The following is a 14,763-nucleotide window of genomic DNA, read 5'->3' as shown; positions in this document are numbered from 1 at the left end:
AGTAATTATGTGAATAAAGATAACAGCTGTTTTGCATTGACTGAAAATGCAACATTGACTGACCTCTAACAAGCACAAAGGAGAGCATGTGTTGAAATGTAAGGCTTTTCTTTAATGCCATGATGTGTTTGTGAATAAATGTTTATTGCAGCAACAGACGAATGAAACCGACTTGGCTGGAATTTTTTTTTTTTATTCTAGATAAAGCTGAAACAAGACAGGTCCAGTTTTAATCAGGAGGAATGTCCCACTGCCGCTCTGTAAGTGCCAGATGTAGATTCATCAGATGGATTCTATTTTATATACAGAAAATACAACCTATGTACAGCCTCTCTTGCAATGACTTTGTTTTACAGAACTTTAAGGTGTTGATATGAAGCAACAAAAAATGTCTTGAAAGTTGTACAGATTGTGTTCATCCACAGAAAGCCTTTTACATTCTATCAACATAAGTCAACTTTACTTTTTCCTAAAACAATTTATAGGAGTAAGACAAGATAGATCCATAAATCTTCCAGTATCAAACAAAAACAGGATAAAGCTAAAGTGTTTTAAGGTGATTGTGACCACTTAGGTGCTAAATTCTCTTGATCTGAGCTTGAACCGTATTCACCTTTTCTCTGGATGTGCTTAGACACACGCAATAAGCAGCTGCAGCAGTGGCATTGAGCCACTTTGTTTTTTTTATTTAATGAGTCCATCTCTTCTGGTTACCATCCGACTACTGCAGTTATATTTTTCTTTATATCGATCTGCATCACTGAGCCATGTCTCTGTGTCCTCAGCGGCTGTGCATTCCAAATATCAGAAAGCTAAAAAACACAGTGACTCCAACCAGGGAGATGGTCGCAGGGGCGGTGAAGAACTGCCTGTAGTTGATGCGGAAGTACCAGACAACAGCCAGGATCACCACAAACACAGGCACCACCAGGCTACTGGTGTTTATGGCCACGCTGGCAGCCCTGAATCCTCCAGGACCCCCTGGTCCAACTCCAGTTCCTGCTCCGGGTTGAGCCCCTTCCTCTGGGTTGGGTCCCTGCATGGCCTGGGAGATGTGGCAGTGGATCACGCTGTTGTTTGTGATGTTTAAAGAAAAAAGCGTTTTCTTAGGATCCTGCAGCAGCTGGCCTCGGTAGATCAACTTAACCTGATGCTCTCGTCCTGAAAAACATTTGCTGAAAAAGGAAGAGAAATTAGATAAAAGATATGTTAAAGGATTAATTCTGCTTTAGATATGCTTAAATGTTATGATTTGGTCACAGTAGAGGTAATACCATCCAGAATGAGCTTTTTGTACCCAACTAAAAGGATCTTAACTAAACAAGGTAAAACCATTTTAACATTTGTTTCTGCCTGTAGGCCTGCTACAGAAACCTGGTTTACCGTAGTTTTGAGATATTTGTGTTGTCAGCTTTAAACAATGATGCAAAACCTGAAGAGTGGCTTTTTGTTTTTTAGCTTTGGGAGAATTCCCAAGCTAAATGTTTACCAGCCTCTTTGCTTTCTAAGCTTAAGGTTTTTAAATATTTTTGATCTACAAACCTTGTTAGTATTCCCACTGTATCTTCTGGCTCTACAACAGCGACCTCCTCTGTGTCATTCAAAAACTTTAGCCGGACGGAGATGGAAGTGGAAGCACAGTGGACCATGGTGCTCAAACTCTCAACAGCCTTCAAAGGCTGCTGTTCTGCCATTCTCAGCTCATCTTCTTCATCCTCATTCTCCTCATCCTCCTCGCCATCAGAAGAATGCAACATCCCCACCTGAGGTTGTTTGCTCTGTATGTCCAGCCGCAGGTCAGTCCAGATGTCCTCGGTTCCCTCCCCGTCACCCTCTCCTCTGTCATTTGAAGGCTCACCATCATCCGGCTTGTTCTCCTGTGAAGGTTGAGCAGCCTGCTGCTCAGGAGCGTCAGCACCATTAGGCCCTCCGCTATAGTTATCATGGGCTCCCAGGCCTATCAAAGAGGCATGGGCGCCCACAGTGAGGATGGTGCCCAGTATGTGGTCTCCCCGATCTGCCACATGGGTTGAAAGCCAGGCCATGATGAGGGCCAGGGCCAGAAGCAGTGCGCCGCCTGCGGCCACCACTTCGTTTTCCATCCCCTCCAACATGGTCAGTGCACACACCGCCATCTCTGTCCTTTAAGCCTGTCGGAGACGAGATTGTTTGAGGGGATGGTTAGGGGAGATTCACCACACAAATTATAACCTTATGTCGGTTTTCTGCTTTATATACAATAACTAAAAATGAAATGACAGTAAAACTAAAATCAAGACACCTGTGACATTCTAATAAATATTTTAATACCATAAGTTTTGATTGGGGTTATTCGATGATTTCTCACTGTAATGGGGACCATTTATTTTAGTTTCACTTCCAGACCTTCTATTTCACTGCTTGCTAAGCGGCTGTGGGGAGATCTTTAAGCCACATGGTAAAAAATGCCTAAGATGAAACTTCTGTTTATCTTGGCTTTCAAACTTAATGAAAGAGCAATCAGGCATTAGTCCTTTAGTCATATCAAAGTAAGGTTTAGTAGCTCTGTCAAAGCAACCTGATTACTTAAGCAGATAATGAGGCTTTATGCCAGTGTTACTCTAGAAAACAAAAATATTCTATTTGGAAGTGTTTATTTTAGATGTCTACTAGTCTGTTCAATTAAATGATACATGAAAAGTATCTCTAAAGAGTGTTATAATACTCTTATAATACTATAATAATAGAAATAAAATAGCCCAAAATTAGGATAAGAATTAAATGCCTTATTTCAGATCACATAATTTGTGTAATGCTGCACACCTTTCTCCAAATACTGAGGTGATTTACTCACGGAAATCAAGAAAAAGGACTGCTATTACAACTGGCTTTAAAAACTCTAATAAGCAAAACAAATTCCTATTTATACCTATATATTAACACTAATGCAAGTTACTCCCGAGCCAATGCTTATAGATGTACAGGTTTTCCGGTACTTTTTGTGCAAAGAGTCTATTGCAATGTTTATTATGCATACTAATTATTAAAAAGGCATGAGATATTTAAATTCTGAACTATTATCAAGCTAAAATTAAATGTATGAAGTGGATAATGAGCTAATATAAATGTTAAAAACATTTGAAAGAAAATATGCTTGTCTTGGGAAAATACAGAAACTGTGATGCGTTTAAGTGACGAAAGAAACCGGAAAAACCAGCTTCTCTGCTGACATTCTTTAAAGCTTAGGTATACTCCATGATTACCTCAAAGCACAAACACACGGTTCCGATCAAGATATTTTCTGGTAGATGTTATTTATTTTAGGATCACTTTGCAGATTAAAAAGTCAGTAAGGACGTGGTTAGTTCCGTTTAAAAAGCCCAGCAGCGAAAAAGGCAACATTAAGTGACTGCCAACGTTGTATCTCGCGTTATTTATGTCGTATTAACACTAAGCATTTGTTCTAAAGCTTTAAAAATTAAGAAATGTATTCTGTTTATTTGTCAGACTGTCATTCTGCTCTCATTAGCTGCTTAGCTTACCAGCTAGCCTTTCTAGCTTGATGGAAAACGACCTTCCGCTGTTTACGAGCCGCAGAGCTAGCTGTCTTCTGTCGCAACAGAGTTCACATTGAGCGCAGGCTTCGAGCAAACATTTAAAAGTCCTTTATAAACGGTATCCCGGCTGTTCTTACCTGCCAACTGTAAAATCAACGCATGTTTAAAACACCAGGCTCGGTTCTAGTTAGCAGCTTCGGCTCAAAAACCCCAGAATAAACACAGTGCAAGCTCAGTTACGTCACCAGTCGGAGGTGGGAGCGGTTGTTATAGAAACAGGACACGCCTCCTGCTCCTCCTACCGTTTGATTTACGACATTACAGGAGAGCAAGATGGAAAAGTTCTGTAAACATCAACCTAAGTGTCTCTAAAACGAAATCCAGTGTCTCAGTCTATGGTGGACCAGGAGAGTCACCGAAAGAGAAAAATATTTCAACTTTAACATTTAAATAAAATTAGAAATCCAGCTTGAAAATTGTTTTCTGATTATACAGCATCACATACTTCACAAAATGACCAATTGGAAAGCTGGCTAGCTAAATCTGGGGAGTAACTAATTGGTTTAACTGATTTTCTGTGCTCAGGGACCAGAAGGGTCACAAAAAAGGCTAAACGTAGAGGGTAGTATAAAAAGGTCCAATGGCTAAGATGGAAATTGAAATTGCAAGGTGAAAACAGAAATGTAATAAGGAATTACATTTTTAAATGAGTGGTTAGGAAAGGCATTTATAATTAGATTTATGGTTTCTAAATATTCAATTCGATTCAGTTTATTTATATGGTGGGAATTCACACCACATGTAATCTACAGGCTCAATACAGACAATTCCATAAGATCAGATTGGTTCAAGGTTTTAACGGAACCACTTGCTGATTGGGTCAACTCATCAACTTGACAGCAATCCCTCTCACAGAGCATCCATGCAGCAACAGTAGAGAATAAAAACTCCCTTTTCACAGAAAGAAACCTCAAGTTGATGTTATAAAAACTGTTTCAAAACATTTAATGACAGAAAATAACATAACAGAAATGCAGGCTGTTGAGGATAGTCGGACCGCAGCAGCTGCAGGGGGGTGAGGCGCCACCCATCACTGGCATTCTGGATGTGAGAGAAACACAGGTAAGTGACCACAATCATCTACAGGAGATGATTATCAGTGTGAGTCACTTACCTGGTTTAACAGTTCAGTCCATCTTCCTTTAAAGAGGTACGATCCAGCCGATGGGCTGCCAACAAGATGCGGCATGCGCCGCTCAGAGTCTCCCAGGTGCTGCAGCCCCGGCGAACATGCAGGAAGCCGATCCCAGTCTGGGGGATCCAGGCTTCCAGGAATCCTCAGAGCATGAAGGCAGGTTCAGACGGGTCCAGAGGCATGCCCAGACAGACACACAGATAAAGTCAGGCGGACTCAGTGGTATAGATACACATAAACAAGATGTGGTTCCAGGATAAATGCAGAACTTTAAGCTGGTCTCCACCTTGGAGCCAAGCTTACAGGAATTAAAATGGAACTCCCCTGCACGCCGAGCCAAAACCTGAGGGCTCATTGAAGAGCCAGGACACGACCAGCAGACAAACGTTAAACCCTCTCAATCCACTGGCCTTCCAGAGTCAGGACATGAACCAGAAACTTAACTAAAACTCATGAAAAAAACATGAATAACTGACACAAATAAACCCTGATAGCTGGGCTCAACCGTATATATATATATATATAAATATATATATAGGAGAGGAAGCAGGTGAAAAAGATAAATGATATTAGAGAGCGGGGAGGGTACAGCAGGTGAATGAAGCGAGTAATCAGAGAAGCTGTCGGGGCTGAGATCATAGCAGAAGAACTCAGTATGAATGACATAGAAGACACAAGCTGACATAGAAAACAAACATAGAAGCTCTGATCTATAAATACTTTTTATGTTGGAAAAGGTAAAAGGTAAACTAGTTCCATAGGGGGCTCTGTATGGGAAAGAAGCAGTTTAGCAGACATGGTCTGAGACAGTTTTCATGGCAAAGGATAAAAGGAAGCACACACATTTAGTAAAAGCTAAGCCCATAGCTATGTCGGGAGAGAAACAGCAATAAGCACTGAAAAACAGGCCCAAATCTATCATCTATAATCTAAGGTGTTGATGGCAGGACCACAGCTGATATTTCTCTCCAGGATGGTCCCACAGCCTAACAGGAACAGACCAGATTAAGCTACTATGAGAAAAAGCAGAGAGAGCACAGAAATAGTTGAACTAACAAACACTGCGGGATTGGAAAAAAGCAGAATTAAGAGAAGTGGTCCATATGTCCTCCAATAGCCTAAACCTATAGCAGCATAACTAAATATACATATAAAATAGGATTTGAAAATACATTTTTAAATTACAGGTTTATATAAATACAATAATTACAGATAAATACAATTTCAAATTCCTCTATATTAATTCAAAGTATAATGTACAATTAGAAAACGCTTTTCAAGGTAGATTTCTCATTGTATGATTTAAATGTTACATTTTTTCCTTGACTCTGTCCTGCATACTCAACCTACTCTTTTTGTAAAACCAATTACCGGTAAGCTCCCTTGGGTCATGTAAAGAACAAGATGTTATGGAAAGATGTAATATCTGCTTTTTAATTTTGATGTGCATTCCTGTCCTATATATATATATATATATATATATATACTGTATATATACATTCTAAATGACAGGCTTCTGCATACACATGCCTGTGGTATGAAAACCCTGAGGAAGACTCTGGATCACTTACATTAATTGCCTTTTCCTCTCTATAAGCTGAAGGTTTGGCAACAGTTTTTTCCCCACTGCCAATAAAGCTGTTGAACTGTTAAAACTCTAATCAAGTCACAAATCCAGACTCTGTATCACACTTGTAATCATCACATTTGCATTAGATTGCGAATTTTCAAATCCTTTAAAAATTCAGTGTTCTACTGCATTTTATGAATATCATTTATACACATGAAGTTTTCAGCACTGTGAGATCTTGTTCAGGAGTGAATATAAGATGGATCAATATGTGGATAGGTTGAGGTTTCCTCAACAGTGGTGCTGATGTTGTTCCAGTCTATTAATGAATATCAAGGTGAAAATCATTTATCCCAAGAAACCAACAGTGGTAGTGCTGCTACAAAGGTTCAGGTATCTCTCAGGATGAATCATAACATCAGCCAGTAAATGCAAAGCAGGGAAATAACAGTAGATGTACAGGTTGGTCCACATATGAAAAATAGAATACCGCAACTAAAGATTAATATATTTTAGCACTCATACAACTTTATACTCCATTGCTGTAGGTACATTGAGAAGATAATTAAATATTTCAAGTCCTGTTCCATGGAATTTAGATGAGAATTGATGGAGATAATGAAGACTCAAAATTTCTATTCCAGGGAATTACTTTAAGATCAATAAAAAAAAAAAGGTAATGTAAAGGCTTTTTATATGCATTTAATAATCAGAGGGGTCTTCTTTTCTGTCATTGCGTATAGAGATGATAAGCTGTGGCCCTGCTGAACTGTTCATGGAGCTCAACTTTCTTCGATGGGGAATAGATCCTCCATGATCTCCATGTTAAGGGTCATTACTAACACCAGTAACACCATGTTTAATGAACCAGGTTCAGCAGGGTTGTCAGGTACCAGATCCTACTGGAAAATTTGCATCTCTGTAAAGTTAAACAGAAGGGATGAAGTTATTTTAAAATCTTGGTAGATAGAGAAGACAGTGGACCATCACCTGGAGATGACATGGTGCCATTGATCATCACTGACAGAGGGAATTTCATACCAGACTTCCAGCAATGAGTATTCTGGGATTCTCTACTTTTCCTTCATAACTTGGGACTTTGATTTCCAAACAGAATGAATTATTACGTTTGATCTAACAAGAAGTCTTCTGACCACAACAGTCCAGCTCTTCTTCTGCTTTAGTCGAGGAAGGATGCTTGCAGCTCCATGCGTGGGATTCATCTGTGTGACGTGGTTCTGATTTGTTCCAGGGTCTGATTTTCTCCATGGTAAAAAAGGGTTAAATTCCAATGCATGCAACATTTTCACATTTTTATTTGTGAACATTTTTTTCTTATGACAGAACAGGAAAAAGTAATTTTAAAGGTAACATATATCAGGCTGAACTCCATCGGCTGTGAAGACTTTTAAAACAATATATCACAGTTTAAATTAAAAATTAAAAAATATATATATTTTTGAAGATTTTGAGACTTTGAAAAGCTTCATAAAAGTACATAATTACTGTGAAGAATCAACATTCACTGCAGTGTCCTGTTGTTGCACAATAGCAGATAATCTCTCACTGAAGCAGGAATGTCCAGCTTACAGACAGCTGAGTGACACTGGGCTCCTAAATGCTGACGTAAAGCACATCGACAGAGATGCTGCAGGGATCGAGGCTGACCCGTCCACTGGCGCACTGACAGGAAGAACGGCAGGTCCTCCTGGGGCAACTTTGAGGAGAAACAGAGACATAACAGCCCTGAGCAAAAACGACAAGAGGAGAGAGGATTTAAAACCTCAGAGAGCTCACCTTGTCAGGAGGCAGGGATTCTAACCAATCACAGGGCGGGATGGAGGTGTAGGAGTTCAGCATTAGCCCCAGAACATCAGGATAGAAGGCCAGCTGTTTCAGCATCTGAGACCGATAAAAGTTGAGTCATTAGCACAGCAACAGATGCATCATACTTCTTCTCATCAAAAGGTTTTCGGATAAGAGCTCACTAGAAATCCCCCAGTTGGGGTAAAAACATATTTATTCAGTTTCTTGTTAGGTTTTAATAAGGTCCACCTGGATACAAGTTCTACTATGTCTGTTATTCATGCACAGCACAAAGACTGGGCCGTTAATTGTAACTTAAAGTAAAAATCTAATTTTTTTTAAATCTTTTAAAAACATTTTTAGGCACAGAGACAGTTTTTACTAATCACTCATCCAAATTTAAATGATGTAAAACATAATTAAACATATAAAATTAGGTCTCAAAAGTAATGAAAAAATATCACTCCCCCAGTCCCCCAGCGTCTCTGCTCTGAGATGCTGGGGGTGTGTCAGCTAGAAAAACCACAACCACACCCTATTCTTTCTGAATGGAACAGTTTAAAAGAGAAAAATGCACTAAATATTATATTTGCATTCTGATTTTAATTCAGGGGGATCAGTGGAAGCTGAGTGCATATGTGCGACTCGTTAAATGGGGAAAAAGGAAAGTCGCTCTGCTCACTGACTGCAAAAACAGGCTGCAGCTGCTGCATTTAAGTCCCTGTATTTTGGAGGAGCTAGGGGCTTGTTGTCTGTTTGCAAAAAACAATCAACTCAGACTGATCAGTTCTCTATGTGTTCACGCCAAAGTCTTGGCGTGAACACATGAAAAAATGTGTTAGATTTGCTGCTAGTTTCTAGAGGGGTTGCATTAAGGAGCTAAATGTAGTAACAAACAGAGCATGTACAAGGAGAAATAGGGTGGTGCATGCTCTGGCGCGCATTTAATAGGCGGTCCCTCTCGGGAGCGGGTACAGGGTTGTGCATGTGCATTTTTTTCTACAGTGCAGAGGGCAGGTCTTTCAAAAAATTCCCTAAATTCCTTCACTATATCTTTAAGAGCAGTAACGGAAGTTGAAGACTGACAGACTCTAGGAAATCTTGAAGAACTGTCAACCAAAACCACCTCTAAAGATTACAGAATTGTTGGGCGCCTTAGCAGCAAGATCTAAAATAAAAAAAAGCAAAAATAAAAAAAACAAAGGGTAACTAAAAACTTTTAAGAAATCAATATCTAACTTTGAAAAACAAAACAAAACAGGTGTTGTTTTTTTAGTGTGTGTACATAATCTTAGTGTTGGTTGAACCTTTGGTGAAACAGGTTTGGCTCCATAGTTTAGAAGGGATCTTGCTATCGCCTCACACTGCTGCACCGGGTAATCTTCCACAATCTCAAAATAAAACAAATACAAAAAAAAATGAAAAGCCTTATATAGTGCTCTCTTTATTAATAATAATATTGGTTTTGTAATTTTTGTAATTCAGAACATCTAGTACCTGGAGCAAACAGTCCATTGGTGTGTAACCTGCACAGTTCTCAACATCAGCCTTAGCTCCGTGCTCCAGGAGGACATCTACAATCCTCGGGCAACAGTTTGCACAGGCATTGTGCAGTGGGGTGTGTTGCTTCCTGCCTGCAGTTTGAGGATTAGCTCCTGCATCCAGCAGCTTCTGGATCACACGCAGGTACCTCCCAGCTTCAGACGGCCTCTCGGCTCCAGAGCACGCAGCATTCAGGGGCGTCTCCCCCTCTCGGTTAGTGGCCAAAACATCCGCTCCAAGGCTTAGAAAGAGCTCCAGGTGCTCCTCCAGGCCCCTCTGAGCAGCCACATGCAGAGGTGTGAGCCTCGACTCCCTGCTTCTCACATTGATGTCTGCGCCTCCCTCTAAAAGCAGCTTAGCACATCTTGAAAACAATCACAGGTTACCACTTGATTAGAGCTTTTCTCAATTTATTTTGTGTTGATAACCAATTTGGATTTTATTTTTCTGTGGTTTTAGAACTTTTTCAATTTTTATAAAAGTGTAGGCACTCATGTAAATATGTCAAGTTTTCAGATAACTTAAAAACCTTCTTTTCTGTATATGTAACATCATTCCTTGATTGACATCTTCCATTATCTGTACTGACCACTTTGGGAAAATGGGTTAAACTAAGATTTTCGGTATAAACAGCTTGACCACCTACTGGAATGACTGGGCAGAGGTACAGAGGTGAAGGGGAGCACTACCATCTGCTGCCAGCACATCTGGATCTGCTCCATGGGAGAGAAGCAGCTGGACACAGACAGAGTGGCCGCCTATGCAGGCATCATGGAGTGCAGTGTTGCCTCCGGGGTCGGTGTTCACCTCAGCTCCACGAAACAGCAGCTCCTCCACACATGCTGTGTGTCCCCGGCTGGCAGCCAGGCGTAAGGCCGATGTTTGTTTCACCTTGGAGCTCAGTGTCCACATACCTGAGAGAGAAGATGTTCAAAGTTACTGACAATACTAACTCCCATTCAAACTATATACCAAAGCTTCTGAAGGCATACCCATTTCTGGAGCCCACACCATCTCTTCATGCACTGTCTCCATCAGGGCATTAACCATCCCAGGGTCCTTCAGCACAGCGTAAACCCCCTTTATGTCCCCATACATAAAGGTGTTATGGATGCTTGTGTCTCTGCAGCGGATCTGGGGTGGAGGGGCTCTGACCTCCTGGAGCCACTGCTGCCTTGGAGGGAGTCTGGGTGGCAGAGGCAGTGGGGGCCTGATCATCGCCCTCCTATTAGCCAAGGCTCTCCGTTCATCCTCCCAATCCTGAAGCTCCTGTTCCAGTCTCAGAGAGCGTAGGGAGGTAGAGGAGAATGGAAATGTGTCCTTGGACATAACACCCTGCAGTCATTCCCATAAAAGCAAAGATCTGTGTAAAAGCTTGGCACTCATACCGATCATTAATAATGCTTATATTTTCAATTATTAACTCCACTTAAACATCTTGCCTTTAAGCAATGAACAGTGCTGCTTATATGAATATCAACAAACAGCTTTTACTTACCCGTCACTGGAAGTGCCCTGAGTTTCAATGGAATTTAAACTGGTTTGAAGCCAATTAAAGAACCTGGACCCATTTCTCTTCTAAGTTGAACTTATACGAATAAACTTCTGAATCAAACGCCCTTCATTTGTGCACATAGCCACAGGATAACTGCTCAAATAAGTTCTACTTGTGATATTTTTAGATCAGAATGCAAACTGATACTCGCAGTTTGAGACCTGACCACTAGATGGCAGTGTTAGCCCAACCTTTACCTCCAGAGAAATGTTGAGACATTTTAATGGATTTGGAAAAATTTGTTTTTAATGATATATTTGTATTCTTTAAATTATTTGTTTATTTAAATCGGTCTATAAATGGATTAAAGAACGGATAAAAGCAGTATCAGTGTGATTTATTGTTCGAAGTTAAGAAAAAAAAGATGTCTTTAAATGAAGGAATAATTGCTTCGGTTTTCTCCACCTTATGTTCATACAAACTGAGCAGAAACATATATATTATGCTATTTATTTTATTATTTTTTATTTTATTATTTATAATAAAATCCCTGGGAATAAAATCGCTAATTTTTTAGGAAAGCAAAGTGTTTAAATCTTTTTTTTTCCACACGTTGTCATGTACTCTTGGATTCAGCGTAGGAAAAGAGAGTGCCTCTTGTATTAGTTGAGCGACGCCACCCTGACGAGCAGGGAACGCTCTTGACTTGACGCCAACTCCACGCGTGGTGACGTCATCACGTCAGCATGTCGGCTTTGAACGTGTCGGCGCGGTCCCAAGCAGCGATAGGTCCTTGAAAACTTATGCAGGGTTTGGTCGCCGTTTATCGACTTATGAGGAAGTTTTCAGATAAAAAACAAACGGTTTTATTCACTGTCAGTTATTGAATGGCACTCGATTTGACTTTGGTGTGTTTATCTGAACTAAACAGACTCTGCTTTCATCGTGATATTCCATGACTGCGATGGTAAGTTACTGCTAAAAAATGGAACAGCTAACTGAGCTAACAGCTGCTGGTGTATGGCGACTTTTTAAGTCTGTTAAAGTTGTATTAGTTTTTTTTTTTATGTAAAAGACTGTTGTCTTTATTACAGACCTGCAAACTGAGTGGCCTGTTTAGCCTGGATGAGGACTTTGACGATGAGGTAACACCTGATTTCACCTGGCCTCCCTCCTCCTGTTCTGTCATCTGTTTATCTCTGTTTCTTTTTGTCCCAGGATGTACTGGGGACAGACTGGAGCGCCTGCCCAGTCCCAGGATCAGCCAACATGGCAGCTGCTGTGCCATCATGCACCCTGCGGGCTTCCTCTGTTGCTCACAGAGAACAGGAGAAAATATGCCACAAGCCAACGGGAGAGAAACCGGCTGGACTGTGCAATGGCATGGTGTCAAGGGGCAGTGGTGCTGCACAAACTGTTGCTTTGGGTTTGAGGCAGATCTCTTCCTCCTCCACTACGCCTGCCTCCCCTCTCCTTTCCAACTGTATGCCTCTACAGAGTCTGGCCCACACCGAGGGGCCGAGGACTCCCTGTGCGCCTCAGGATGATTTTGATGATTGGGATGTCGACCTGGCTGACTTAGATGAATGTGACAACCAAACGATGCTTCAGTCGAAGCCTGTAGCAGCCGAGCCTCCGTCATCAGTAAAGACATTGAGACCTTCCACCTATGTAAGCAGCCAGAAGCCTCCTAATAAGAGCCTACGGGGGACAAGTGTTACATCTCAGACTCCAAACTGCTCTAGTTATAAAGCACCTTCCCAAAGCCTCTCTGCTACACATATTCGATCTCCAAGTTCCTGTCCTACTTTCCCTGCTGTTCCTCCACGGAGTCCTGCTGTTTGCCTGGCTGCGACCTCCCCAGCACCCAGCAGCTCTTTCAGCTATACTCGTCTGCAGAATCCTTTGGCTACTCCACAAGCGTCCTCTCAGGCTCGCAGCCTCTTTAATACTGTCTCCCCAGCACCAGCCCCTTCAGCGAACGCCTCCGCTTTGAGCCCCCATCCCATGCACACGCCGGTCCTCACCAATCGCCTGGTCCAGCTGGTGTCTGCATCCAGCAAGCTGCCCAAGAAGAGGCGTTGCTCTGAGGCTCACCAGCCCAGGACGAGGCGCTTCCCCGGTCCTGCAGGACTCCTGCCTCAGCAGGTTGGATCTTTTTTTTTTTGTTCTTTTTAAGAGCATGAATTTCAAAGCAATAAGAACAAATTGTTAAAGATCTTCATCTTTATCTCTTCCATTTCTTAGCCTCAGGGTCAGAATCTGGACCAGATCGTGGTTTCGGTTCCTCACACTCCTGTTCACGGGGCTGTGGCTCGACAGCCGAGTCAGGTAAAAGAAACCCAGAGGCAAAGCACCTTCACACTGTTTGACCTCATAGAGTATACAAGCACTAATCAGGCTTTGTATGATCTAAATGAATTAACAAGTTTTTTTGCAAATTCCAACCCAACAGTTCTGGTCTTGAATCATTACAGTTTTTTCTTATTTTCTAAGGACACTTATAAACTTGAAAGTTGAGTTAGTTTTATATTATGTGTAGCAAATCTTGAGCATGAAAGGTAAAATAAATGTGCTTCCGAGTTCTTGATTGAGGCAAACAACTTTGTAAATGTGAACAAGTCAATGATAAATTTATTTATTAAAGTGCTTTCAAACAAAGTGCTGAAAAGTTACTAGAAGATAGAAGAATAAAACATTGATTTAAAACAAAAGCAAGATGCAACATAATCAGTAAAATCAGCATAAGAAGTAAAATGCAACAGTTTTTCTTCTAGCTGTAGGACATTTTATAAGACCAGTGTCCTGAGATCAGAAAGCACACGGTAGAACATGCAGCTGCAAAACATCGGGCACATAGGAAGGCACCAGAGAGTTTAGAGGCTTTGTTGGTGAGAAGCAAGACCTTAAATCTGGCTAATATGAAGGGATATCAGATTTGGATCAAATGCAAGCAAACACATTTTAGACATTCTGCCACTATTTTCCTCTCTAACCAAGAAAGGAGAGCAGGGCAGTAATCAGAGCAATTCTCAGCAGTAGTGGGAAAGGCCTCATGTTCAGGATGGAGAAACACTCGTTTTGCTTTTACCACAAAGGCTGAGGAGGAGCTGCTATGAACTGGGCTGGTTTGAGTTGGTCATGTCCAGATTCATATGAACGATTCAGATCTGATGACCAGCAGACTTATTTCTCAAATTGGCTCCCAGGGCTGTCAGGTTTGATCTGCATGATTTATTGTTTCCCCTCTTAGGTTAACTACAACCAACTGCAAAGCGTAACAAAATTATTCCAGATATGCTTTCATACAGTCTGTAAGCCTGGATAAGAGTGTTATCAAAGCATAAATGCTTTTAGCTCTTTGAAGGAAACCTTTTTTTTCCTATTGGGCATCTGTCAAACTTTCTTTATCATCCACTCGTTTTCATGTCGTTCTGGGAAATTGTTGCTTTTAGGTTGTTTTTCTTCTCTGACAGTCTTCTTGTGGTGTTTTTTTTTCGCCTCCCATCATCAGTGGCCGCCTGTGTCTGTGCACAGCATGACACAATGACTTTCCCTCCTGAGTGATTAGGATGAAAGACGTAAGCAAAAAACAACTATATATATATATATATATATA

At 41.1% G+C, this 14,763-nt stretch overlaps 3 protein-coding genes across 5 annotated transcripts in view; 1 reads left to right on the top strand and 2 right to left on the bottom strand.

Annotated features, from left to right (window-relative positions):
• Positions 1 to 165: 165 nt before the first annotated feature.
• tmub2 (transmembrane and ubiquitin-like domain containing 2) lies at positions 166 to 3,817 on the bottom strand. Of its 2 annotated transcripts, none has more exons than XM_015372070.1 (3): positions 3,522 to 3,667; positions 1,543 to 2,150; positions 166 to 1,175 (listed from the first exon to the last, which is right to left on the bottom strand). In XM_015372070.1, exons 2-3 carry the CDS (start codon positions 2,133 to 2,135, stop codon positions 782 to 784), a joined length of 987 nt encoding a protein of 328 aa, XP_015227556.1. In that variant the 5' UTR covers positions 2,136 to 2,150; positions 3,522 to 3,667; the 3' UTR covers positions 166 to 781. The 2 variants fall into 2 exon arrangements, with proteins under 2 accessions (XP_015227556.1, XP_015227555.1); XM_015372069.1 differs by lacking the exon at positions 3,522 to 3,667 and adding an exon at positions 3,674 to 3,817 and having other exon boundaries at positions 167 to 1,175.
• Positions 3,818 to 7,646: 3,829 nt separating this feature from the next.
• asb16 (ankyrin repeat and SOCS box containing 16) lies at positions 7,647 to 11,306 on the bottom strand. 2 transcript variants are annotated; one of them, XM_015372016.1, is made up of 7 exons: positions 11,148 to 11,306; positions 10,642 to 10,984; positions 10,296 to 10,563; positions 9,605 to 10,013; positions 9,415 to 9,498; positions 8,099 to 8,203; positions 7,647 to 8,018 (listed from the first exon to the last, which is right to left on the bottom strand). In XM_015372016.1, the coding sequence occupies exons 2-7, from the start codon at positions 10,976 to 10,978 to the stop codon at positions 7,824 to 7,826; spliced, it is 1,398 nt and encodes a 465-aa protein (XP_015227502.1). In that variant the 5' UTR covers positions 10,979 to 10,984; positions 11,148 to 11,306; the 3' UTR covers positions 7,647 to 7,823. The 2 variants fall into 2 exon arrangements, with proteins under 2 accessions (XP_015227502.1, XP_015227503.1); XM_015372017.1 differs by having other exon boundaries at positions 8,124 to 8,203.
• A 608-nt stretch (positions 11,307 to 11,914) lies between these two features.
• Positions 11,915 to 14,763, top strand: part of LOC107083044 (chromosome unknown open reading frame, human C17orf53) — a 14,359-nt gene continuing 11,510 nt past the window's right edge. The window contains exons 1-4 of the mRNA XM_015371985.1: positions 11,915 to 12,111; positions 12,239 to 12,289; positions 12,363 to 13,292; positions 13,392 to 13,475. Coding sequence (XP_015227471.1) covers positions 12,100 to 12,111; positions 12,239 to 12,289; positions 12,363 to 13,292; positions 13,392 to 13,475 — 1,077 coding nt within the window. The 5' untranslated portion in view covers positions 11,915 to 12,099. The remainder of the gene's footprint in view (positions 12,112 to 12,238; positions 12,290 to 12,362; positions 13,293 to 13,391; positions 13,476 to 14,763) is intronic.

The sequence above is a fragment of the Cyprinodon variegatus genome, unplaced genomic scaffold (assembly GCF_000732505.1).
Source record: "Cyprinodon variegatus isolate N-32 unplaced genomic scaffold, C_variegatus-1.0 Scaffold68, whole genome shotgun sequence".
Lineage (NCBI taxonomy): Eukaryota > Metazoa > Chordata > Actinopteri > Cyprinodontiformes > Cyprinodontidae > Cyprinodon > Cyprinodon variegatus.
Note: the sequence above shows the minus strand (reverse complement) of the source record. Positions and strands in the feature narration are given on the sequence as shown.

Excerpts from the sequence above, each read along its gene's own strand:
- tmub2 (XM_015372069.1), bottom strand. The coding sequence starts at position 2,135 with ATGGCGGTGTGTGCACTGACCATGTTGGAGGGGATGGAAAACGAAGTG. Across the intron at positions 1,176-1,542 it reads ACAGTGGGAATACTAACAAG|CAAATGTTTTTCAGGACGAG; the intron begins GTTTGTAGATCA and ends TTCCTTTTTCAG.
- asb16 (XM_015372016.1), bottom strand. The coding sequence starts at position 10,978 with ATGTCCAAGGACACATTTCCATTCTCCTCTACCTCCCTACGCTCTCTG. Across the intron at positions 10,564-10,641 it reads GGTGTGGGCTCCAGAAATGG|GTATGTGGACACTGAGCTCC; the intron begins GTATGCCTTCAG and ends CTTCTCTCTCAG. Across the intron at positions 9,499-9,604 it reads CAATGGACTGTTTGCTCCAG|ATTGTGGAAGATTACCCGGT; the intron begins GTACTAGATGTT and ends TTTTATTTTGAG.